General features: G+C 40.8%; 1 protein-coding gene across 3 annotated transcripts in view; it reads left to right on the top strand.

Annotated features, from left to right (window-relative positions):
• Positions 1–789: 789 nt before the first annotated feature.
• The window catches only part of SLC9A6 (solute carrier family 9 member A6), a gene marked incomplete at its 3' end in the record, with an annotated part of 47570 nt that continues 22227 nt past the window's right edge, over positions 790–26132 (top strand). For 2 of the 3 annotated variants that reach the window (XM_084258663.1, XM_084258664.1), the window contains exons 1-8: positions 790–1126; positions 11149–11348; positions 13377–13454; positions 13733–13809; positions 14102–14214; positions 16808–16913; positions 24280–24421; positions 25976–26081. In XM_084258663.1, coding sequence (XP_084114789.1) covers positions 793–1126; positions 11149–11348; positions 13377–13454; positions 13733–13809; positions 14102–14214; positions 16808–16913; positions 24280–24421; positions 25976–26081 — 1156 coding nt within the window. In that variant the 5' untranslated portion in view covers positions 790–792. The remainder of the gene's footprint in view (positions 1127–11148; positions 11349–13376; positions 13455–13732; positions 13810–14101; positions 14215–16807; positions 16914–24279; positions 24422–25975; positions 26082–26132) is intronic. The other variant, XM_084258665.1, reaches the window with a different exon arrangement.

The following is a 26132-nucleotide window of genomic DNA, read 5'->3' on the forward strand; positions in this document are numbered from 1 at the left end:
CGGGAGGGAGGGGGGTGGCTTTCAGACAGCAGAAAAGGGTGCGGGAGGAGAGGGAGAAAGCACCTAAGATTTCTCCTTGGAGAAGGCAGGGCAGTGTTTGGAGCACCGGTGAATGTCAGCAGACACCGACTCAGTCTTTGCAAGGTGGCTGAGTTTCTCTGGACAGGTCCCGACGCGAGCGATGACTTTTACCGGGTTTTACATGTAGAGAAAACCGGACAGACAGACACACGCACATGCTTTGCCTTCGAGTCAATTCTTGCATGAACGGCTGCAGTGGTGTGGGTGTTTTTCCCATTGAGGATAAAATAAGGAGAATCGAGGTAAATTCCAGAGATGGCGTTTGAGGCCACTCCCAAGGGGACAACTGACGGTCCAGTTAGGCGACCCAGGGGAGGAAATAGCGAGGTGGGTTGTGAAAGCTCCATTCCCGGAGGGCTGTGAGTTCGGGATTAAAGTCCACCTAGCGCCACCTGCCTAGGCTTGCTTACTTGGGTCGAGGTTTCTTTGCCAGAAGGCCATGGGCTAAATTCGACGGCTTGCGCTTACCTGGCCGCTCCGGACGGTGAGGACCGGGCGCCGGGGGGGTGGGGGGGGGTCGGGGCGCCGCAGGGACCGAGGCACCTCGGCTGAGCGAGCAGGAGGGTCGCGGCTCCTTTAAGGGCGGCGGGGGCGGAGCGGAGCGCGTTCCGCTGGCAGCCCAGGGCCCCGCCCCTTTCCCGTGAGCCCCTGGGTAGTGGTGCGACCGCGGGCGGCTGCGGGTGAGGCGCGGGGCGGGGGGCGGGGGGAGTCATGGCTCGACGCGGCTGGTTGCGGGCGCCCCTCCGCCGCGGGGTGGGCGGCGGCGGCCCCCGGGCCCGCCCGCTCAGGCGGCTGCTCTGGTTGCTCCTCGCAGTGGGCGTCTTTGGCTGGGTCGGGGCTGCGGACGGCGCTGGCGGAGCCGGAGCGGTGCGAGCCATGGACGAGGAGATCGTGTCCGAGAAGCAGGCGGAGGAGAGCCACCGGCAGGACAGCGCCAACCTGCTCATCTTCATCCTGCTGCTCACCCTCACCATTCTCACCATCTGGCTCTTCAAGCACCGCCGGGCCCGCTTCCTGCACGAAACCGGCCTGGCTATGATTTATGGCAAGTGCCTCCCCCCTGGCCGCTCCCCGGCGTTCCCCCTTTCTCTGGCCGACGGCCGCTTCGCCTCCTTTCCCGGCCCCGCGCGGCCTACGTCCGGCTCCCCATTTAATTCTTTCCATTTCAGCCTCGCCCTCCCCCCCCCCATTCTCAGCCTCGCCATCCCCTTTATCTGCTACGCCCCCCGTTTCGCTGCCTCCCCACCATCTCCTCCTCTGCCTCGCCCTCGTTTTCTCCGCGGGTCCACACCTTTTTCTCCACCGACCCCACCCCCTTTTTCTTCCGCACCTCCCCCCATGACTGCCTACCTAGCTAGGACCCCAGATTGAGGATGGGAAGGGAGTAGGCGCGGTGTCTGGGATCGGGTTGGGGGCTGGGGGAGGGGAGAGACGGCTGAGCTACGGGTTCCTCTGGGGTGTCAGTTTGTTGAAGGTCTGTTGAAGCTGCAGTAGTATCTCTACTGCTCAAAATCGGACGTTCTTGGGAGCCAGCGTCCTGCTTCATCCCATCACTCTGCTCTTGCTACGCCCTGTCCTTTCGCGGATGAGAAGGAAAACCTTGTGGCCATGTATGCTCAAGTGAAAACCCTAAGGCTCAGGAAGCGCTAGAAGGCTTAGGGCATTTTTAATGACGTCCCGATTTATGTTACTGTGTTTGTAATATCTAATCTGGATACGTAATCCAGGCGTACAGAGATGAGAACAAGGAAGAGTTAAGGCTCTTCCAGCAGTGTGTGGTACTATAAGACCAGGACAGCCCAGCCAACAGTAATTAGGAACACCATGCATATGCAGTAGGGCTGACTAGCAGTGGGCGCGAGGTTATTGATGGATCGTTGAATAAATGGCTTCAGTTCTCGTGTCTTAGTGTGCCTTCTTTTTGAGGTTTCTTATTTATTTATATGTTTTGGTTATGAGGCAAGAACAGCAAATCCGACCCTGGGCTCAGAGGCATTTTGAGCTGTGCTGGGCCCGAGAGGAAAAGAAGATACATATTGCTGACTGTGGGTCTAAGATCACTACGAAGGTCTGTGTGGCCAAAGAGACATGGGTGAACAAACCTTTCTTTGCAGTACATGAGTAAAGATTGTTTTCATTAGGCACAGACTTAAGTGATAAGCTTGTTAGGCTTTGTTTCTCAGACTTGTACATAGGTAGAAGAAACCTTGATGCAAAAAAGACATTTCTGCAGGTGCCCCACCCTCCACCCCTTTCTAGTAAATACAGACTTCTGGAGAAAAGGTAGTTGTGTACATCAGGAAAATGCATGAACTCAGGGTTATTTTTCATTTGTAAGGGAATAAAATTCCAAGCCTGAGTACAATTATCTCTGCTCCCTAGAATTCTTGATATTTAGATGTATTGGGTGTTTTTTATATATCATATTTTAGCGTTTTATTTGCAGTACCTCTTAAGCTAAATTAGCCAGATAAGCTATAAATCTCTCTATAAGCGAAACATCTCTGTATAACTATGTGTGTTATTTACTATCCTCAATAAACATTTGCCAGTCAGCCAACTATATTTACTGTGCACAGAAAATATAAAGTGATAGGAGATTCCCCACTTAAAGGAACTTATCCTTACTGGGCAGATGGGTCATATAAAGAAAATAATAGCACCTTAAATTTGGTTAAATGCCAAGCGAGTAGCATAGAGATAAAAATAAGGAACCTGTCACTGATGCTTTTTTTTTTTTTTTTTTCATGGAGAGAGAGTAGAGTGGTTCAACCTGCAAGACTTGAGACATGGGTCTCCAAGTTTTTTCTGTAAAGGGCCACATCACAAACATTGTTGGCTTTGTGGGTCACATAGATCTCTGTGTTTCTGTTGCCTTTTCTTCATTTTGTTTTGTCTTTCTTTTTTACAAACCTTTAAATGTAAAAATCACTCTTAGCTCTTGGGTCACGTGAAAACAGACTGCCACTGCAGTTACCAACTAACTCTGCTTTAGAGTCAGGCCTGGCACACACTGTGTCAGGTTTGATACAATGACACACTGTATCACTTGATACACTTGATACTCTGACACTGTCACCTGCAAATTGAATGCAATGATAGTAGGATTCTTGGGAGGAAGGAATGTTTTTCACTTAGTACTTGACCCCCCCCCCAAGTAAATGCTCAATAAATGATAGCTGCGATATTTTTTTATGCTGTTACCACTTCATTTTCTCAGGCCAGGCTCAAAACAGTTATTTCAATGGTTCAGTTTTGTAAGGTAAGAAGCAACTATAGTATTTTTTTAAAAAAATCAAATAGGGACCTAGAGTTGCTCTGAAAATATTTGCACTTTGGTAGCTGATAACATTAACTTCCTTGAACTTGGCTGAGGTAGAAAGGTGGAATTAGTGGGTGCATTTCTTGATGTTTCTAAGTTAGTGAAAAGTGATGGAGGACCTTAGTGTTGGTATTTTGTGAAGGGAAGACAAGGTTGTCTCTTGGGAAATATAAAATAGAAGAGTGTTATCTGGGAGTCAAATTTGGGGTAGACTTGCCACAGCTTGGCCTTCTCTAGCCTGTCCCATTTTCTGAGAATGGGTGATGGGGACTATGGACGAATGGACTCCCAAGTCCAGTTTGAGAAAAGCAAGAATTGGGTCAAAGTATTTTCAGTGCCATGGCAATTGACATTTTCCAATCCTAATTACTCTTTCCTAATCCTAATTTACTCTTTCTGTTTACCTTGTCTTATGACTCTTGCTCCATCATAGCTATTCTGTTAATATATTATTTTACGAGGCATCATCCCTGTCCATCTAGTGACTGACTTACTAAAGAATGGTTACTGAGCATTACAATGTGTTAGACACTGCGAGGTGCTCTGCAAATATCATCCTATTTAAACCTAACAACCCTGCGAGATGGCTACTAATATCTTTCCCATTTTATAGACAAGGAAACTGGAGCACAGAGATGTTAAATGACCTGTCTGCAGTCACATAATTTGCAAGTATTGAGCCAGGATTCAAACCCTGTCAGTCTGGCTCAAAAGCCCCGTTCTCTTAGCTCCTAACCATATGGCCTTATGTTGAAGAGGTAAAAACTATGAAGACAGAGTGGGTTAGTGTTAGTCACCACGATATAGGAGGAAATGGAGTGCCAAAGCGAGGTTATATCCCCTGAGGTCGCAGACTAGGGCTTGAGGGAGCCAGAATTCATACATTTATCTGGCTTCCAACTCATACTTTTTTTCCTACACTAACTGCTAAATTTCATAGGATGGAATCTGCAGAGAGAGATTACTTGAAGTCGTTCAGGTTTTGGAGGTGGATTGCGAGGGAAGGTTAAGAGAATGGGGACCTGGAGGAGTTGGTGGTAAGTGAAAGTGAGGAGATGAGTAGAGAAGTATAGAAACTTTGGAAATAGAAACCCCAGATTTCAATTCTGCCAGATGATGTTGGACAAGTCCCTTGTCTCCATTTTTTTCGGAGAAGAAATAATGACAGACTTGTAATAACCATTTTATAAGGTTATGAGGCTCAAATAATTTATTATGTGCAAGAACAGTTAAAATGGGAATTGGTTCAAGGGCCGAGGTGAAAGGATTCCCTTGGACAAGAGGTTTATCTTTCCTGACAGGGGAGCTAAGGAGAAATGAGTTTGTGTTGAGATGGAGAGGTTTGGAATTGAGACAGTTTATGGCAAATGGCCTCCACCTTTTCAGAAGGCAGTGAGATTGAGGATTTAAGAGGATAAAGGTCGGAGGAGCTGCTGCAGAAAATGTGCTTGGATACAAAGATGAATAAACACATTAACCAGGGGGTCAACAAAAGCCTTGACTTTTTGGTTATCTTGAAGTTGAATTAGCTTTTAAGTTGCAATCCTACAACATTTTCAAGAAGTATATACATGTTTACATATGTACATACACATGTATGCTTTTTAACCTATAGAAATTTTATCAAGTTTGGCCACACTTAATACCCCAGTGATGCTCCTTCAGTGTTTATGACTATCTGAGCCTTCTAGAATGATAAACTGGAAAAATGGACTGAAATCCATTAAAAGCAATTTCCACTAACTGTGAGACACATGCAGTGGTGGGGGCTTGGGTGATATTGAGTTCTTTATCTCTGGAGAGGGTTTCCAGCTGCTAGTGGGTCAGGAATATATGGGAGGGGTGGGGCCTTTCTGTTTTGCCAAAGATATCTGTGGTTGTATTCTTTGTTGTCTGTTATTGGTAATTTTAAGTTTCATAATATCAGTACTTGCTGTGGCTCTGTCTGTGTGAGAGTCTAGAAGGTTCTGCCTTATTCCTTTTGTAACAAAGAACTATTTTGGTGTATTTCCTCTTAGATAAAAAATGACTTTGACACCATGATTAGGAATTGACCTTTCACAGAACCCCAATTAACTTGAACTGTCAAATTTCTTTATTCAAAGAAATTCTAATTTTTCAGATGCCTGATGCTGTGATAAAAGGATCTTGGTTTTTTTCCCCGACCTAAGTAATTATTCTTGCTAGTGTTTTGACTGCCAAGATGTGTGCATCAAATTTGTATTAAGATCTGGGCCCTCTTCCGCCATCCAGTGAGTCTAGCTGTAGCAGATCCAGTGGGCACTGTTCCTTACACAGTTGAGCTTGAGGACACGGAAAGAATTTATTAGTATTTATAGTAACTGTGACTTTTGCACATAAATATAAGGGGACAACTTTTACTGTGCCTCTTAATTAGGAGGTCTTGATGGGTAGTGGAGAAAAGAGTTGTTTCTGTGTCACGTAGGCAGAATGACTGTACACCTACAGCCTTTTCTCTTCCAGGTTATGTTTGTCAAACAGTTGATGCCCAGCCATCATTTTACTTTGTTTTCTAGAAGTGAGATATTTTCAAAGTGTACCTTTATTTTAAATCTGAACCTTTGTCAAAACTTTTTCAAAAGCCATTGCTACTGCACTGTTTGCCAGTCAATCACTGGCAACATGTGTGACTAAGTTGACTAGAAGGATCCATCCTCCCCACTTCTTTTTTTTTTTTTTTTTATTTATTTTATTTGTTTGTTTGTTTTGTTTATACATGCACTGGGTACAGTCAGAAGCGCGGGAGGGTGAGAGAATTCACCAGAGCCAGAGCGGGGAGCAGAGCAGGCAGAGGGACTGAAGTACACTGCTGAGGGGAGCAGCGGGCGGCAGGAGAGGTCTGCGCACCATGTGGGATCCGCCGCCGGTGGCCGGGGAGCAGCCGGGGATCGAACCAGCGCCACAGAGGCCGCGGGCAGCTTCGCAACCCAGCGCTCAACCGCTGCGCCACCGGGGAGGCCCCATCCTCCCCACTTCTGAGCCACTACTCTCTTGTCCCCTATTTCTGCTTTCTCATTTCCCACTCTGGTCTGGCTTTTGCCCCCACTCTTCCACCAAGATTGTTCTTACTAAGGTCACCTATGATTCTTAGTGCCAGACCCATTGGAGACTTCATAATGTGTGTCTTCCTTAACTTTGCTGAAGCATTCTCTAGTTTTCGTCAATTTCTCTCCTTTTCTTCTTGCTCCTTGGCTTCTCCTTTTTAAGCTCCTTCATCAGCTTCTCCTCTACCAGTCCCTTAATGTTGACTGTTAAATGTTGGGATACAACCCTGGTCTTACATCCCTTTTTATTTGCTTGCCAGGTAATCACATCTTCACCTGACTTAAGCTCTCTTAGGACTGCCAGGTGTCTGTCTCCAGTTGAGAACCGCTTCCCCTTACCCCCAAATAATCCACTGTGCATATGTCACAGGTACTTCAAACTAAACATGTCCAACCCTGAACTGTGCATTTCCCCTCATAAATCTGTTCATTGTTTCACTGCACGGCCCTGCTCAGGTCAGATTTCCCACCTAGTTGCCAAGTCAGGTTAGGCTTCTCTTAGCATTTTATCGATTTCTCTTCTACCCATTTGACTTAGAAACCAAATCCTTCTCAAAATCCCCCCACTCCCTGCCGTGCCTCTCTTAGATTAGGCCCTACTCTTTCACTGCCCGAATGACTGCAGTGGCTTTCTGTCTGGGCTTTTTGATCTTCTATCGTCTAGTCTTTCTAAAATAGAAATCTGATGTCAAGCCCCTACTTACAACCCTTCTATGACTTCCTTTTGCTTTCTGCGTAAAGTCTGAACTCCCTTTCCCAACATGCAAGGTCTTTTACTATTGAGCACCTGGCAGTCTTTCACACTTCAACACTTATAAACCAGCAGTACTGAACTGCTTTAGGATGCCCTGAATGGTTTTCTTCCTCCTACCTGGAAAACTTTTTCTTTTATTGATACATTGTTACTTGCTTGGGGACACCACTGAAAAGACTTCCTTAATGTAGCTCCTCCTAAGGCTTTGTTAAATACTTACTTTATAGCACCTTGCATGCATGTATTGTATTCTAATTGTTTATTCAGTCTCTTTTCACTAACTCCTTTAAGGTGAGCTGGGGGCCTACTCAGCATAGTTTGCCATTCCCTTGTATGAGAAGAATGACTGGCTGGTTAGAGTGAATGGGAGGACAGGCCAGAAAAATGTAGCTTATAGTGGCTTACTGTGCATCTTGCAGTTAAGGAAAGTTCTCAAAAGTTTGAGTTCCTTTTGCCTTTGAGATTTAGCTATACAATGGATTATTATTTGACCATTAAAAGGAATGAAATTACATGCTGTGCAACATGGATAAATCTTGAAAACACCATGCTGTTAAATAAGCCAGACACAACAGACCACATAGTGTAGTCTAGGCAAATCTATAGAGCAAGAATGTAAATAAATAGTTGCACGGGCTAGGAGTTGGGGTGGGGAATAGTGACTAATAGGCATGGCCCTTCTTTTTGGAGCAGTGGAAATGTTTTGAAATTAAATGGTCATGATCAGTATACAACTTTGGGAATACACTAAAAGCCGATTAATTGTACAGTTTAAAAGGGTAAATTTTATGGTGTGTAAATTATAGCTTGATAAAGCTTATTTAATAGTTTGATCAGTATAGGTTTATAGTACCTAGAATATTGTGCATATTTGAATATCATTATGATGCTCCAGGTGAAATCCTAGTGATGTATTGATCATGCCTATTCAGGGCTTCTGTTCCACATTTTGATTTCTAGGAAGATATTTTAAAATCTGACCTTTTAGTAGTAGAAAAATTCAATGTACAAATATGATTGACTTTTCAATTTGTTTTTTTTTTTTAAAGATTTATTTATTTATTCAAGCACTGGGTAGGTACGGTCAGAAGCACGGGAGGGCGAGAGAATTCACCAGAGCCAGAGTGGGGAGCAGAGCAGGCAGAAGGACCGAAGTACACTGCTGAGGGGAGCAGCGGGCGGCAGGAGAGGTCTGTGCGCCATGTGGGACCCTCCTCCGGTGGCCGGGGAGCAGCCGGGGATTGAACCGGTGCTGCAGAGGCTGCGGGCAGCTTCGCAACCCAGCGCTCAACCGCTGCGCCACCAGGGAGGCCCTGACTTTTCAATTTGTTAAGCGTGTATTATTTGGCCAGCCATGTGCTTTAGGAATAACACAGGAAATGTGTGTATTTAAGAGTCATGAACATTGATGGATTGCGGTAGAAAACATGTTTCTGACTCTATGGCACCATCACACTGGGGTCCCTTGGAGTGTATTCTGTTTATAAATGATTGGAAGCTATTTCCTCTTTTTGTTACTGTAGGGGCAAGATGGGCCACTGAGCTGGTTTCCTATGATCCGAGCAGACAGGCGGGTAAAGGAGGAGTCCTGGAGCCCTCAGTGGCTTTCTCAGGCTTTTATTGATCTTTTACATGTAGAGCAGCAACCAGGTACATGGCAGGGGTGCCGGGGGCCAGGAGGCTGGCAAGTCTTCACTGTGGGCTTCTCTGGCATTGGTTCTCCTCTTCTCTCTCCTGCCTTTCTCCTGCTTCTCCTCCTGCTTCTCTCAGTGACTATCTCAATTCTCCTCCTATGGCCCACAGAAGTAAACAAGATAGTTTGCAATAATGTAACAACTGCAGGTGCCCCATCAGGCAGGGCAATCCTAATGGAGGAGGGCAGAAAAGCCTGAAAACCATTTACCCGACTTTTCTGCCATATAGTCTATATACTAGTTATATACAATTTTCCCTTTTAACAAACATAAACACTACAGCCATGGCCCACAAAAGAAAATAGAATACATAACCATGAAACAATACAACAGAACACAAATTAAGTCCAGGCAGGGCACCAACCTAGTGGCAAAAGATGATTATTGGCACCAGCAGATGATCTACCACTTCTGCTGCCGAAGGCATTGCTCATACCAGGGAGGGGAACCACTCGGGCATCCGCCGTCACATACCAGGAGCTGTCTGGCTTCCTGGTCTTTGACTGCTCTCAGCCACAAGCCACACACCGCATGCACCCCCAGGATGCACTCACTCTTGGATTGGCAATTCTGTACTCTTTGGGGGTAATTGTCCAGTCTTCAGGGTTTTTTGTCTGTGGTCATTCCAACATTCAGCTTTCATAGCCACACATGCGACACGCAGACCCCTGCACTCAGGCCAACCCATTGCAGAAGCACACGGGTTGGGGATCCATGGATACAAGCTCCACATGTGGCCTCTCATCAGTCCCCTTTTTGGCTGTGGGCTCCACAAGCCACGTTCCCCACCTGTCCCCCAAGGACAGGTTCCTCAACTCCTCACCCTTACTCAACAGTGAGCAGGGCATCACCCACAGGTGATTTTAAGAGACTCACTGGCCTTCAACATACTTAAGGCTGCTTAACAGCTGCTCAGGGCTTCCCAATCTCAGCACCAGCTTTTGCCTTTCTAAGTTGGCTTTTCCTCTGCCTGGCTGCAGCGAACTTGGTGAGGGCTTCCTTCTTCAGTCTCTTGGGCTCTTCTCATGCCTGCCCCTTCCTCTACTCTGGCTATTGCCTCTCTGGGCTGTGGCCCTAGGATTGTGGGGCAGTACACAGGCTACTTTTGGCCACCAAGGCCCAAGATTCCCATCTTCTGGGGTGTACAAACAATACCATCCCCCCGATGGTCCCCAAAACCTAACATTACCCTACCAAAGTTCCTCCTCCTTCTGGCGGGATTGTCAGTACAAGTCCATCCGTTGTTCCTTGTGTCAGCACTGGCAAGCTCTAAATCATGGTCCTTTCTTCCCCGATGATTCTGCTGCTTCAGGGGTGGTGGGCTGGTCCTCAAGGCCTATCTCCTCCTCCACTCGAGGTCTCACCCCACAGCTCCCGGGCCTTGTTGACCTCCTGTGCTTCTGCAGCATCTTTGCCTCTTCTTGCAGCTTCTGGACTCTGGTCACCTCCTGTGCTGCCATGGCACATCCAGCGTTGTCACAGGCAAACACAGCCTGCTCCTCAGTCCCTCCTAAGGTCTTCAGAGGGCTCCATACCCATCTGCATCAAATCCATCCTGCCAGCTACGCCAATTGTAGGGGCAGGATGGGCCACTGAGCAGGTTTCCTATGATCCAAGCAGACAGGCGGGTGAAGGAGTCCTGGAGCACTCTGTGGCTTTCTCAGGCTTTTATTGACCTTTTACATGTAGAGCAGCAACCAGGTACATGGCAGGCAGGGGTGCTGGGGGCCAGGAGGCTGGCAAGTCTTCACTGGGCTTCTTTGGCATTGGTTCTCCCCTTCTCTCTCCTGCCACTCCTGCTTCTCCTCCTGCTTCTCTCAGTGACTATTTCAATACTCTTCCCATGGCCCACAGAAGTAAACAAGACAGTTTACAACAACGTAACAACTGCAGGTGCCCCATCAGGCAGGGCAATCCTAATGGAGGAGGGCAGAAAAGCCTGAAAACCATTTACCCTACAGTTACCTTCCTTAACATCTACTTATATTTTGATTTAGAAATAGCACAATGTGATCCAAGGAGCTATTTCTCCAACTGGACTATATGAATTTTGGACTCTAACTTTGTGAATTTAGTAATACTTTAAAATGTAACTGCATTTGGTTAACAGTTGGTTCTGAACTACAGGGGACTGTCCAAAGAGATTTTCAATTATCAACCCAAGGCAATGTGGGGTACAAAAGGAGTAATCTCTGTCCTAAAGAAAAGCTTTTATTGTTCTTTTATTTCCAGGTCTTTTGGTGGGACTTGTGCTTCGATATGGCATTCATGTTCCAAGTGATGTAAATAATGTGACCCTGAGCTGTGAAGTACAGTCAAGCCCAACTACCTTATTGGTGAATGTTAGTGGAAAATTTTATGAGTATACACTCAAAGGAGAGATTAGTTCACATGAACTCAATAATGTTCAAGATAATGAAATGCTTAGAAAGGTAAGGGTTTTTTTTTTTATGAAAATGTCATAGTTAACAATGATGTAAAAAATATACATAAAAGAAAATGTCATAGTTTATTAAATTCTCATTTTTTCTTATACTTATTTTGCTTAGAGCTTGCTGAACTTCTTTTTTTCCCTAAAGATTTATTTATGCATACAAGAACTGGGGTACAGGCCAGCGATACGGGGGGGGGTGAGAGGATTCACCAGCGACAGAGTCGGGAATAGAACAGGCAGACTGACTGAAATACGCTGCTGAGGGGAGCAGCAGGCGAGTCAGGAGAGGTCTGCTGCACCATGTGGGCAGCTCCCTGGCTGGGGATTGAACTCGTGCTGTAGTGGCTTCATAGGTTGCGTCTTAACCCCTTGAGCCACCAGGGAGGCCCTTGCTGGGGTGATACCTTTCATTTGCGAAAATTCTTGTCTCATTCTCTTCTTTCTTTTTCTGACTCTACTAATATAGATGTTAAATAGCTAATATAGTTGTTAAATAGTTTGACCATGTTGTTCAAATCACCTAAACTCTTATTTCATTTTCTGTAGACTTGCCTTTGAGTTCGTTAATCTTATCTAGTGTTTACAATCTAATACTAAGTCATTCCATGGGTCTTTTTTTTTTTTTTTTAGGAAAAGTAAGTTCTTAGTTAAAGGGAATCTTTGGATTTTTTTAAAAGTATGTAACTCACTGTAAAATGATTCAGGGGAAAAGTCAGTCTTGAAGGTTTAATGATATTTAAAATAATCAGCTCTTTAAAATGGAGTAAAACCTCAATGAGGTAATACAATGCTAAGAAATGGGCAGGTCTATATATTTCATTTTCTAATCAAGGCAAAGTATTATAACCCTTTTTGTTTCATTCTGCGATATTTACAGTTGTAATAAATAGTGGCCGATAGAGAGTTAATGCAGAGTTTTTAAGTATTTGCAGTTTTATACTATTTCAATATATTGGGTTTACTTGGTAGTACTGAAAATATTCCATCAAATTTTCTTTCTTGACTTGATTGTGTTCTATACTGAGTACAATTTAATCTTTCTTTGATTCATAATCTGGCATAATTTTAGGGGCCTCAAGTCTGAGTATCAGTTATGTGTCAGGCTGTGTTGAAGCTTCATGTAGGAGGTTGGGTTGCAGTCTTACTGACTCCTAGAGGTATCTCTCGAGCTGCTTTTGCCTGTCCCCTTCAGTTTCTAGCATGAAGCATCTCAGGGCCTCTTTGCTCATGTCTCTCTTTTCTCCCACCCTTGGCCACTTCCCCCCCTCCCCACCCCCACCCCCCCCCCCCGTTGTCATCTCCATTGGCAGGACTTAGCTTTCACAACTACTTGGTTGTGTTCCTGACCATCTTTAATGCTTTTTAAAATTTCCTGTGAACTTAAAGTTTACTTTGAAGCCAGAGTTCTTTCCACTTGTGGAAAATTCAAGGTCCTTAGAAGTTCTAGTAAAGGAAATTTTAATATGGAAGTGTGTGTAGCTGCCTTTGTGTGTTCATGTCAAATCCTAGTATAGCCTAATGAACAGAAGGCAATGTCTGCATTATTAGAGCAAACGGGTCTTAAAAAAATGGGCTGTCAGGACCAGAAATTTGAGTTGTACAAAAACTTTTCACCATAATGTTATGTCTTATATCTTTATAGATGTCACCAATGTGAGAAGTCTGTTTCCTCTTTCCAACAGTCATGCCATATCCCCAGTTTTTTGCATTATCAATTTTGGGTTCCTTTTATTTAAAGCAATGATGTGTTCATGCTTTCTCCTGTTACTAAATTTTTTAATATCATAGTATTTTAGCCTGATTTCCACAGATAGGACTAACTGATTGTACTAACACTACCACCTTGTCTTTTGGTTGAGAAGTGGGGCACCAGCTATCCTCTATGCAATATTTCCCAGTAACCACTGTAATATTTTTGCCCTTGCCTGTCATCAGTTTAATGTTTATTCTTTTTTTTTCTTTTTGATACTTAATAATAAGAGGTCTTCTAAGGGAATTCATCTAAAAGAACTCTTTATTTTAACAGGTTACTTTTGATCCAGAAGTGTTTTTCAACATATTACTTCCTCCTATCATATTTTATGCAGGATATAGTCTGAAAAGGGTAAGTACTTTTATATTTTATGTACTTCGAATAACCTTAACCTTCATGGGCCTTGAAATCTTTGATACTTCAGTTATAGGCAGTTCTTTCCTAGTTCCCCTCCCTCCATCTCCTTTTTAGTTGCTGATATTTCTGCCTGGTACAAAAATTCTTTCTCTTAGTTCTTTTAATGAATAATGCATTTCATATTAGCATCATACACTGGAATAGAAGACCTTTTCTTTTTCCAATAATTGGTAAGTATTCTAACACAGAACAACTTTTTTATTTTTTGTCAGAGACATTTCTTTCGAAACCTTGGGTCTATCCTGGCATATGCCTTCCTTGGAACAGCAATTTCTTGTTTTGTAATCGGGTAAGTACTTAAAGCTTAAAAATTTTCTAGCCTTCAAATTACAATTTTTAAATACACATATTTGATTTGTGCCGTATTGTATTACTGAATGTGTCTAAGGACTTTTGCAGTAAAATTTATTCACATAGATATTAAGTTGAATTTCCATTAAGGCCAAGCTATTACCCTATTTAAATAACATGGATTAAATCTGGGATTAGTCACAGAATACTACATGTTTTGATCCTTACTTTAGTCTAACTTCTTCAGCAGTTGATGTCTTTTTTAAAGTAGAAATCTGCTTACTGAACAGGTCCATAATGTACGGCTGTGTGATTCTGATGAAAGTAACCGGACAACTTGCAGGAGATTTTTACTTCACAGATTGCTTGCTTTTCGGTGCCATTGTCTCAGCAACAGACCCAGGTATGTTTTACGTGGGACTGCAGCTGACCTGTGTAAGGAACAGTATTTTGCTGTCAGAGCACATATGCACAGTTCTTCCTTGAAGGTGTAGAATTCATGACCAGGTACTTCCCCTTGTACTGTACTTTCCATTTGTGGAGGAAAAACTGAAATTCTTGGCTTCAAAGAAGCTTAAGTACCCAGTTTTCTTTCTTTCTTTTTTTTTTTACATTTTAAGAGGACCAGTTTATTAGGAAAAGGAGAAAAAGAGGCACCTGCGTGGTCACAGGCGGGCAGGAAAGCTACCCCCCATTTTCCTTTTTGTTTTTCCTTTATTACATTTGCCTCTGCCTGGTCCACAATTTGTTGCTGTTTAGATAAAGGCTATGAGGTATTTTCTTCAGAGTTTCCGGTTGGTCTCTTTCCCTGGTAACTGAATATAGGAGAAGATGAACCAGATCAGTTAAAATGGGTAATAGGTAATAACTACATACTTCCTTTCAAGCTTCTAGAAAACCTGTTCCCTCAATATCTTCTGTTTTCATTCAGCTATTTGCATGTAAGAGTGAGAAAGAAAGTGTTTAAATAATTGTCAGGAGGCTGGTGTGCTACTGTGACTATGACTTGGACTCAATGGTGGGCTTTAATAAACATTGAAAATTTGTTTTAATAAAATTGACCTTATGATTATAAAATAGTTTTACTCTTAGGGAATGAATTTGTTTGTATTGAGTTAGGTTTTAGTTTTCATAATACAGTATTGATGAACTTAATAGCTATGTCCAAGTGAGGAATTCAGGGAACACTTAGGCTGAAGAGGTAGCATAGGAACATAAATGGATGGAAATTTTTGAACTAAGGGTGGAGGTTTTCTTTTACTAGATGTAGACCTTGGTAGAGTTTTGTTCTGTTTTCCGTTCTGACCTTGAAAATTAATCATGTCCTTTAATTGTCATCCAGCACAGAGGTTCTCTCTGAGTGCCTGTAATAATTCTGAGCACACGGGGCATTGTAAGTAGTAGAATATGTTCCATGCTCTGTAAGAGATGATTTTAAAATATTAGGGTACATTTGTGAAAGGCATTTGTGTAGTTTGGCATTTTTAAGACTAAAAATCAAATTGTTCCTTGCAGTGCCCCCTCATTGTTTGTAGCTGCCCCCATTATCACATGAAGATAGGATGGTTTCTGCCAGGAGCCTCTGGTCTGGTTTTCCACTCCTTTTTTTAAAAAAGATTTATTTATTTACGTATACAAGAACTGGGGTACAGGCCAGAGGTGTGGCAGGTGAGAGGATTCACCGGAGACAGATGTGGAGTAGAACAGGCAGATTGACTGAAATACACTGCTGAGGGGAGCAGCGGGAGAGTCAGGAGAGTTCTGCTGTGCCATGTGGGTAGCTCCCTGGCCAGGGATCGAACTCTTGCTGCAGTGGCTGCGGATGGCTTTATAGGTTGCATCTTAACCCCTTGCTGCACCAAGGAGGCCCTCTACTCCTTCACTTTTGAAAGCCTGTGAGAAATCTAAGTCAATCAGACTGGCTAAGTTACTTCAACCTTCTGGTTTTGTTTAGGTAGGAGTATTGTTTGACTGGCTCATTTTGCTTAATATAAAGTTGAACAGTTCTGTTTCTTCTGAATAATATAGGCATTGGCTCCAATACTGTTATTTGGCAAATGTTCACTTGTTAGAAGTGATTGGTTGATTCTCTTTTCAAAATTTTGTTAGCATTACTCCCACGCTCCTTTTCTCCTTCTCTTGGTAAACTTTGGTGTGGCTATTATTCCAAGTGACATGCTTTTGTAGTAGAAACTGTACCTTTTAAAATGCAAGTTTCCTGGTTTGTTGTTGTTCTTATTGGCATTTGAAGAGGCTCTTCTCTTTCTGGTTATAATAATCTTTGTTGTCTCCTTGGGTTTATTTAGGAAGTGAGCTATGTGATTCAGCAATTAATGTTACAACACAATTTTAATCTCATCTGATTCTCTAAGAATTTTCCTATAATTGTTTCCTGAAAGTTTTGTTTTTTTCCTCAAGCTGTGATAGCCTGATAGTTGGCTTCTTATTAAGTTAAATATAGCAACTATAATTCTGGTCATAAATTTTATTGCAACCAAAAACCAAACTTGTGTTTTTATTTCATACTGTCTTTGCTAAATGGGTGTGCTTAAAATTTGCAAGTCAAATAGAAGTGGCTTCTAACACTCCCAGAAAAAAAAATGAAGTTTGCTGCAAAAAATGCTCTTCATGATATTCTTCTTCATCAGAGATTAATGACTACCTGGTCTGTAAAAAATTTTGACTATATTCTTGATGGAAAAGAAATATACCAACAAGATTATTAGCATTCACATGAAGAAAGTAGGCCAACTCAGTCCTTGATGTTCATTTTCAGCTGTTTTTAAGAGAGAAAGGAGATACTGCAGGTACACAATTAAGAAAAAGAAAAAATTTGATACAAAATTACTAAATCATTAATATGATAAGAGAATGTTTATTAGGATTGGATTCTAAGAGGAAGAAATGAATTTCTAAAAAACTTATAATTATCTGTGGAGGGGAATATGTTAGATTTTTAATGTCTAAATATTCCTCTGACTTTCTCTTCTTTCTAGTGACTGTTCTTGCCATATTCCACGAGCTTCAAGTTGATGTTGAACTCTATGCCCTTCTTTTTGGTGAAAGTGTCCTCAATGATGCTGTTGCCATAGTGCTGTCTTCGTAAGTGTTTGTTTTCTTATTATATTCTATATATTGAATGTTAGGGGACCAGGAACTGAAAGTCACTTATTGAATGAAGTGCATTATGAATGAAAACATTTGAAAGAATGAGATGTGGTTTTTCCTCTTAAAGAAATACATGCTTATATTGTTAGATAACATGGGAAACACAGGGCAGTAAGCAAAAGGAAGAATGAAAATATGTATTCCCAACACCTGAGGACAGTGACTACAAACATTCTAGGACATTTCCTTTTTCTCTTTTCTGTGCGTATTTTTATAAAGTAGTGATTGTAGTGTGTATATAATTTCGTATTCTGTTTTAGCATTTTAACATAATTTTTAAACCTTTAAACATAACATTAAACATTTATATTAAACACAAATGTTTAATTTAGCTTTTTAAAATAAATTTTAGTTCTTGAATAGATAATATATGCACTTGGTTCAAAAATCAAAACCAAAAACAAAGGTGTACACTAAAGAATCTTGTTCTAATTCCTGTCCTCATTCCTGTCCCCTAGCCATTTTAGGTGACCATTTTATTGGTTTCTTGTGTATCCTAGAATACGTACATGTGAATAAATATTCCGATTGGTCTTTCATTTCCTATTTTAAAAGTTGCATGTTATGTGTTCTACACCTAGCTTCTTTCACATAAACTATATTCTGGTAATCTTTCCATAACACATCAGAGAGCTTCTTGGTGGTGGGTGTGGTGTGGTGGCAGGCATCTGAGGAGGTGAGATCCTATGCCTCTGAATCACACGCAGCCTTGTAAAGCAATGTTACCTCAATATGGAAAAATTTGTGTTCACATACACACACAAAATCCCCAGTTTGTCATTCTTTGTAGCTACATAGTATTCTATGTACTGTACTAGAAACCATACTATAGTTTATTTGATCAGTCTCCTATAGCTGGAAACATACAGAATTTTCAGTCCTTTACTATCCCAAATAATACTGTTGTGTTTAATCTTGAACTTACCTGTCCTGTACATGCATAGGTATATTGGTAGGAAAAAGGCTCAGGGTAAGATTAGTGGGTAAAAGGGCAAATACATTTGTAATTTTGCTAGACATTGCTAAATTCCCTGTCAAAGGGATTATGCCATTTTGCACTTTAACCACTAAATCTTGGGAATGCCTGTTTTCTCATAGCTTCACCAATAGAATATTTGTCAAACTTTTGTATTTTTGCCGATTTGATCATTGAGAAATATCTCATTATAGTATAGTTTGTATTTCTCTTATTTAGCAGTCATTTCAGAAACATCTTAATTTTTAGAAGTGTTATGTTATTTACTTTTTATGACAATTTTTGAAATTAGTATTTTTATGTAATTGTAAAAATTAGATATTATTAGAAGGTATTTTGCAATGGAAGAATGGATCTGAACCTCTGAGAAACTCACTCCTGCCAACCCACTCCTACTAAGCAAATGTCTAATTTAAATTGTTGCTTTTCTCCCATTCCAGAACTTTCTGATAAGTGAAAGCTTTTCATGTTTTCTTTTTATTTTTATTTCTCTCCTTGATTTCCACTTTATTAACTATAAAGAGTAGTCAGTCACTGACTTTGGTTTCCCTTACAGCAAACTGGAAAATTATCCTTTCTGATTATAACACTAACCCCTTAAATAGCAAGTGTGAAGATATGCAAAAGATCAAATCCCTTTCTGTGAATTCATTGTATAGTAAATTCTGTTTCTCTCTGCCAAATTGCCAGAATTTTTTAGCTGTTTACAACTCATATACATTTAAGAAACCTAGCCTAACTACTAGATTTAATATTGAAACTTGGGTGTATGCATCTTTGGTAATGATAGGTGCAAAATGAAAGCTGTATCTTCTTTGAAGGGAAGAAGAACTGGGTAGTGTGGTTTAACTTGTGTTATTAAAAAAAAAAAAAAGGAAACTACAGAGATTGTTGAAGTTTTCAGTACACAGGCGCATGCAAGCTCACCAGTGCCACCAGACGAAGAGAATAAGGTACAGGCTGTTCCTTTTAGCACCAATCCTGGATGATTACCATCTTAGATAATCATTCCGCTACTTAATCGTCTTACTAATAAGTGTTCTTTCCTCATTGTCCTAAAGACATAAAAGTCACATAAATCTCTATTCTGCTCTCTTAAACTGATGTGCCTTGTGTCTTAGTTTTCCCATTCATAAGGTAACATTTCCTGCAGCTTTTCTAAGAATACTTGAATAGGGTTGGAGGGGAAAAAAACTCTGAAAAGTTACGAGCTTGGAATTGTCCGTATCAGTTTCTAAACTGATAAAGAATAAATGTGTTAGACGCTGTCCTTTCCATAACACTTCTCACAAAGAGTCATGCCCATTCATCTGTGCAGCCTGCACAAATTGGCCTCGTAGAAAATTCTTCCCTCAGTTCTTTTAAGGATGTACCCTTCTAGATTCATCAAAGATAAGTTAACTCATAATGTAGTCTCAGAAGTCTGGTGGGAAAGGACTGTAGCTAGAGAGTATCCCATCAGGGAAATGGTTAACTGTGTAAGTGTCTTAATAGAGTTCAACATGTGAGTTCCTACTCAAAAGCTGACAGGAATCCAACCGACTCTGGGAGGTTCCTAGCTGGGGAGCTTGGTGATCCATTTATCTTCATCTTACATCTGTCTTTTTTCAAATACGTTGGTAGAAATAGTCCCCATTGTATTGAGTTCTGTTGCTATGATGATATTCTGATGTGTATATTCTGTATAAGCAGCCTGTATAAAGGGAGGGCCACCACTTTCTGAAGGAGCTCTGTTCGGCAACTAACAGGCTAAAATTTATGTTGGAATCCTTGTTTTTACTTTAATCTGGTGAGAGTGAAGTGACATTGGTTCTCTTATACATTGTTATAGGGGTACATCTATATGAACTTATACAGGGTAGTGTGTATAGATACATACAGTTAGAGAGAAAAAGCTAAGTTGTGTAGTATTCTGCTATATGAGTAGATCATAATTAACCTGGAGACCTAAATTCATACTAGTTTAAAATGTGTTTTTTCGGGTCATTCATATTTTATGAAAGAGGAAGTCCAGTGAGTAAATACAAGAGACAAACTTTTGTTGTTTTTTGGGTTTTTTTTTAAAGATTTATTTATTTATTTATGCAAGCACTGGGTATAGTCAGAAGCGCGGGTGGGTGAGAGAATTCACCAGAGCCAGAAGGGAGAGCAAAGCAGGCAGACTGATGAAGTACACTGCTGAGGGGAGCAGCGGGCGGCAGGAGAGGTCCCTTGTGGGACCCTCGCCCAGCAGCCGGGATCGAACCGGCACTGCGGAGGCTGCTGGCAGCTTCGCAACCCAGCGCTCACCCACTGTGCCACCAGGGAGGCCCGAGACAAACTGTTGTTTCTAACTTTACTGGTTACCAGAAATAGACATGTTAAAATGAGTGGCCATTTTTACCTATTTAGTTAACTTGAAAAAAAAAATGTGAATGAAATGGTTACTGCTGATATGTAGTGGTGTGGTTGTGCCTCCTTAGGGGCCAACTGGCTTGGTGAATGGGGAGAAGATTGCCTCTGGCTTCTGCTAGGTAGATGTCAGGGGTGGTGCTAAACATCCTTCAATATTCAGAACAGTACCTACCCCCCAATAAATAATTATGTGGTCTCATATATCAGTGATGCTAGGGTTGAGAAGCCCAGGTCATAAAACCAGATCACTTATATACATTGTTGGTCACATTGAAATTGAATTTGGAATCACCTAATTTTTTGTATTTTATGTTTTGTCATCATGCTAATGAAATTAATACGTTTGTTACAAAAATTCAAAGTATTTGACTTAGAAAGTACAAAATTTCTGAAATTTCAGCTCTAAGAAATAACCATTCTCAGGGTTTTCCTCTTGGATATTGGACTTTTCCATTTGGATATTGACATACATCTAAATATGTTAAGAATTTTCAAGCCAAAAAAAAAAGGCATGGTACTATGCATACTTTTCTGTAACTTGCTTGTTTCACTTGGACATTGGCCAGTATTACCTCTACTACCCATTGTATGGATGCTCTCCAAATATAGCTCTCTAGCTGTGTGGAGATTTCTGGACCTACTAAACATAGAGCTTCCATATGATCCAGCAATTCCACTCCTAGGTATTTACCCAAAGGACACAGAAACATCCATTCCAAAGAGCACCTGCACCCCTATGTTTATAGCAGCACTGTTTACAATAGCTAAGCTTTGGAAACAACCCAAATGCCCAAAAATAGATGACTGGATCAAGAAGATGTGGTACATATATACCATGGAATATTACTCAGCATTCAAAAAAGATAAACACATGCAATTTGCAGCAACATGGATGGCGCTGGAAGGGATCATGCTCAGCGAAATAAGCCAAAAAGAAAAAGAAAAATACCGGATGGTCTCACTCATAGCAGGAATCTAGAAAACTTAAATAAGGGACCAGGAAAATGAATAACTATAAGAAAGTGAAAATCAAAATCAACAAAAAACTATGAACCAGAGACACTTTTAAGGGGGCGGGGGCGGGAGGGGAGGGATTGGGGTCAGAATGGGGGGGCTGCAATTGTATGGGGAATATAAAAATAAAATTTATTATTTAAAAAAAATTGAGAAGGAAATAATATTTCCAACATATTTTACGATGCAGTTATGCTAATACCAAAACCAAATAAAGACAACAGAAGAAAACTATAGACGAATTTCCCTCATGAAAACAGATGCAAAAATCAATAAAACTTTATTTTTAAAAAAAAAACAAAAAAAAACAAAAAAAAAACAAATATAGCTCTCTAGTCCCCTATAGGTTAATATTTGGTGTTTCCTCATACATATCATTGTGGGTAAGAATGCAGTGAGCATACTTACATGTAAATTTCTGAATCCTTGCGAGTATATTTTTCAATATTGCTATTTTACTTTTTACTCGTTGATTATAATTTTTCTAAATACAAAAGTAATATATTCTTAATGGAAGAATAAACCAAAAAAAGCAGAAAAATAAAGAAAGCTAACACACACTAATAGTAAATTTCCTACCCTTCAGAATAGTCTCTGTTCTGCAGAGTGAAAACATTGACCTGGATCTTGGGGAGAGTATTTCTAGAGGATGTTTTCTAGAAGTAGACTGTTTCAGTCAAGATTATCACCATTAAAAAATGGAGAGATATATAGTCACATTTCCCTCCAAAAATGTAATACAAACTTCTTTTGAAAGCAGTTGAGCAAATTGTAAAAGGAGTTGTAGATATAGTAATACCCTGTTTTTGAGAATGTAACACAATAGTCCAAAATATGTTCTTTCACACTATTATTTTTAGTAGCAAAACTATTAGATGCAATTCTTAGATGTCTAAAAGTGGGGAAATGGTTGGATAAATTGTTATATCCATTTGGACCATTTTTGAAATTTAAAAATTTAGAGAGACTACACTATTTCTTATGTTGTCAGTTGAAGAAACAATATTCAAAACCATGTGTTCACTAGTACAACTGAACGTGAAATAGCATTCATGTAACCAAAAGGGGAAAGAAACCCAAGAGAAAATACAGAAGGTTAGTGGAATGAAGAGGTGATTTCCCCACCTACACTGAATAGTCTATTAGTTTCAGGATTTGAAATAAAAGTATTCATGAAAATGTTGCCTCCAGATAAAAATGTTGATTAATGTGGAAAAGATGAGTTAAGATTTCAATCCAGAGGCCAGTGTTTGACTAAAAAAGAAAAACTTCTTGTTCATTTTCAGCTGATGCTTTCCATGCGTTGTACATTTTGGGGATTAAAGCATTTTATAATGATTAGCGTGAATCTTGACTTTACATGAACTAATCTGGGGAAACAGCCTCAGGAAGCACGGCATAGGTATTTTTTGTTTTATCCAATATTTTGAAAACTACTGCCAGGGAGAAAGAAGGTTGTAGTAGTAGTATCCTTTCTTTTCTCCAGCCAGCTGCTATATGTTAATATAATAACATGGTCAAAGCTCATTTGTAGTGGTGGTACCCTTTATGCGCAGGAAAGATAGCCCAGCATTAAAGGTAATTTCATGGTTACTAAAATAGTATCAAATCTGCTAGTCCCAAAATGATCCAGATGCTTTGAATATTTAAACATAAGTATTTAAAATTTTCACTTAAGGTTGAGACTCAGAAATCTCTATGTGCCATTACCAGAAAGTAATGTGAAGGCTATAACTCAGTAAAATTTAAGAAATTTTAGTTTGGTCTTAAGTTTTGTTTTTGGTTTGTTTTTCTTTTAAATTAACCAGGGAGGTGTGAAAAGAACTGAGCATATGTGGTATATAGCAAGGCTTTTTTTTTTTTTTTTTAATCTGAACCAGAGAAAACATTGCATTAGCCACAGGAAGAATTCATTATTTTCTGAGGAATGTGTTTTTTATCCTCCTTTTCTTTGACACGACTTGTATGATGTCTTTGAGTCTGGACTTTTATAAAAACATTGGTACTCAATTAACTGAGTTGAGAACTAATTTAGTAATTGTAGGCACTCTTGCCAGAGACCACTGGCAACAGCAATTTTCTCAGCCATTTCTGTTTCCTGGGGTGAATGTTTTAAAAGAAGTATTTAAAAACCTGGTTTGGACTGTGAGTTCAAGATGGAGAGTGTCTCCTGTAATTGCCCGTCTTGGCCTCTGACGGACTGACTTTCTTTCAGAAGTTTGTGGTGGAGGATTCTGCTGGGTATGCTAAGTGTACTGTAAGTGTAACAAGAGTTACAACAGTAAGTGTACTGTTGAGTGGATTCTAATTCCTTGGAAGACCTTTCAAGCTATTTTTCCTATAAAAGACCATTTCAGTGAGTGAATAGATACTAGGCATTGGGTGCTTTTTGATATTACAAAAGTGGAAAGGCTACTTCATTCATCTTTTTTTTCCCAGAGGAAAAACCAAATGTGACTGGGTTGAATATCCTTTATATTCTCCTGGAAATACGTGGAATTTTTCATTAGCTTGTTCACATTGGTTCATTAGGGTGTTCAGGCATTCAGTACTAGTAAGCCTTAAGCAGTCACACAAAAAAATGGTCCTGCATAATATCGTTGAGAATGGAGGGAAAAGCTCAGTACAAATTTCACACTGAAGGCATAAAATACTGTATTTCCTGAAATTGCTATTTTAGTGAAAACTTGAATTTTCTTGCTTCTGGAGCCACTGCAGATTTTTGGGGGTAACCTTTTGCCCTTATTTTGGCATGCCAAACCCAAAGTTGGTTTTTTTCCCCCTCTGGTTTCATCTTTGAAGCTCTAAACTAGAAAATGTTTTTATTTAATTATTTTATTGGGTTTTTTTTTTTTGTAGATAATGTTTTCAAAGTAAAAGTTTCTAGAGGAAATTAAAGCAGTCTCTCTCTTGTAGCTCGATCGTGGCATACCAACCCGCCGGAGACAACAGCCACACTTTTGATGTCACCGCCATGTTCAAGTCCATAGGGATTTTCCTTGGGATCTTCAGTGGATCTTTTGCCATGGGGGCTGCCACTGGCGTGGTGACAGCATTAATATCCTTTATTGCATTTGTCTTTCCTTGTTAACCTAACAAAGTACTTGAATGCTGAGCTCCAGGTCTCTGCTAGTTCCATATTTTGGGTTGGCTATACTTATTAACCTTATTACCATGTACTTGGTTGGAAAACATCAGGCAGTCATCTTTACCAATAAATGAATAAACTGCTTTTATTGCTTTGCATAGGGCTCCGTGTCCTCAAATGTTTGCTAACACTAGTTAGACACGGTGACCCTTTGGGGGTGAGTTTAAAGCTGTAGACTAATGTTATATAAAGGTAGATATATGCCAAAGAGCCACTACATGCTCTGTGTCACTGCTCAGCCTGGCACTTTTGCTTTTTCTTCAATAAGATGAAATATGGTTCTGGGTAGTATGGATGGGAGATGATCTCGGCTCTCACCGATTTTAATCATCTGCTCTAGATTGGGCTGGGAGGCCAAAGGACCTCAGTTGTACCCCTGACACTGCCACTAGTTTGCTGTTAGAAAAATTTGGCAAGTCATTCTTGTATTCATTCAAAAACAATTTCTTGATCGCTGCTGTGTGCTGGCTGGTTTGTTTTGGATAGGGAACGAAGATAAACAAGCTTTCCTGAGCTTTCAGTACAGAAGTGTTGACATTTTACTTCCTGGCACCTAAGTGTAGCAAGGTGGAAGGTGGGGACAGTGTGGGAAGATGAGTGGGACTGGATGATCTCTTAGAGACCTCCCAGCTCCAAAACTTCTGAGATTCTCTAATATTGGGTTATCAGAAATGTCATGATGCATTTGTGCTTGAAAAACAGAAAAAATACATCATGACTTTTCCGACAACCCAATAGAAAACAAATATTTTTTTCAGGAATCTCTAAGTTTGCTGTAGTTCAGCTTTGTGCCAGAAGAAACTTGTGGCTTTTTACAGGTGAACTCAGGCACAAAGGGACAGTAATAAGAGTTCTGAATGAGCCAGGACAGATAGTATCTCTTCTCCATTACAAGATCCCTGAATGTGAGGGGTATATCTTGTTATTTTTGTTAATAGTGCACATTCACTGAAGCGAATCTAGATTCCAGCCTGAGATTTGTCACAGTTGCAAAGTTCCCTTACACTGGCAATAAGCCAAATACTTTTTAGATTGGCACAAATGAGTGATGTGCCTCAGTTTCTTTACTTGAAAATTCTCTACTACAGAGTTATTCAAGGATCAAATAAATGTGAATTCTCATGCACATGACATTTTTGATCAGTGTAAACTGGTGTAGTTGTGGGATTGCTGTCTTGCTTTGGTTAAAAAATGATAGACAGAGTTGACGTGTTGTGTGTCTGGTAGCATTATAAGCTGTTGGATTGACTAACCTATAAAACTTCCTCATGGAAAGGATAACTGCTGATGCCTCAGTAAGATGCTCATTTTAAGGGTTTCTTTACTCTGATACCTCCTTTCTCTGAGACTTGGGTCAGAGAGGAAAGAGAACTGCCCTTCTCTCTCTTCCTGGTCTTGCTCTGACCTTTTCTCTGGTCATACATCTGTGTTACACGCTTTCGTTACCAACCTTGACTATCTTACGTGACAAAGTTCACCAAGTTGCGTGAGTTCCAGCTGTTGGAGACAGGCTTATTCTTCTTGATGTCCTGGAGTACCTTCCTCCTGGCCGAGGCGTGGGGCTTCACAGGTAGGCCACCTTCTCCGTACAGTGAGTGACTTTGCCCATCATTTTCTCTGC

This window comes from Talpa europaea (assembly GCF_964194135.1).
Source record: "Talpa europaea genome assembly, chromosome: X".
Classification (NCBI taxonomy): Eukaryota; Metazoa; Chordata; class Mammalia; order Eulipotyphla; family Talpidae; genus Talpa; species Talpa europaea.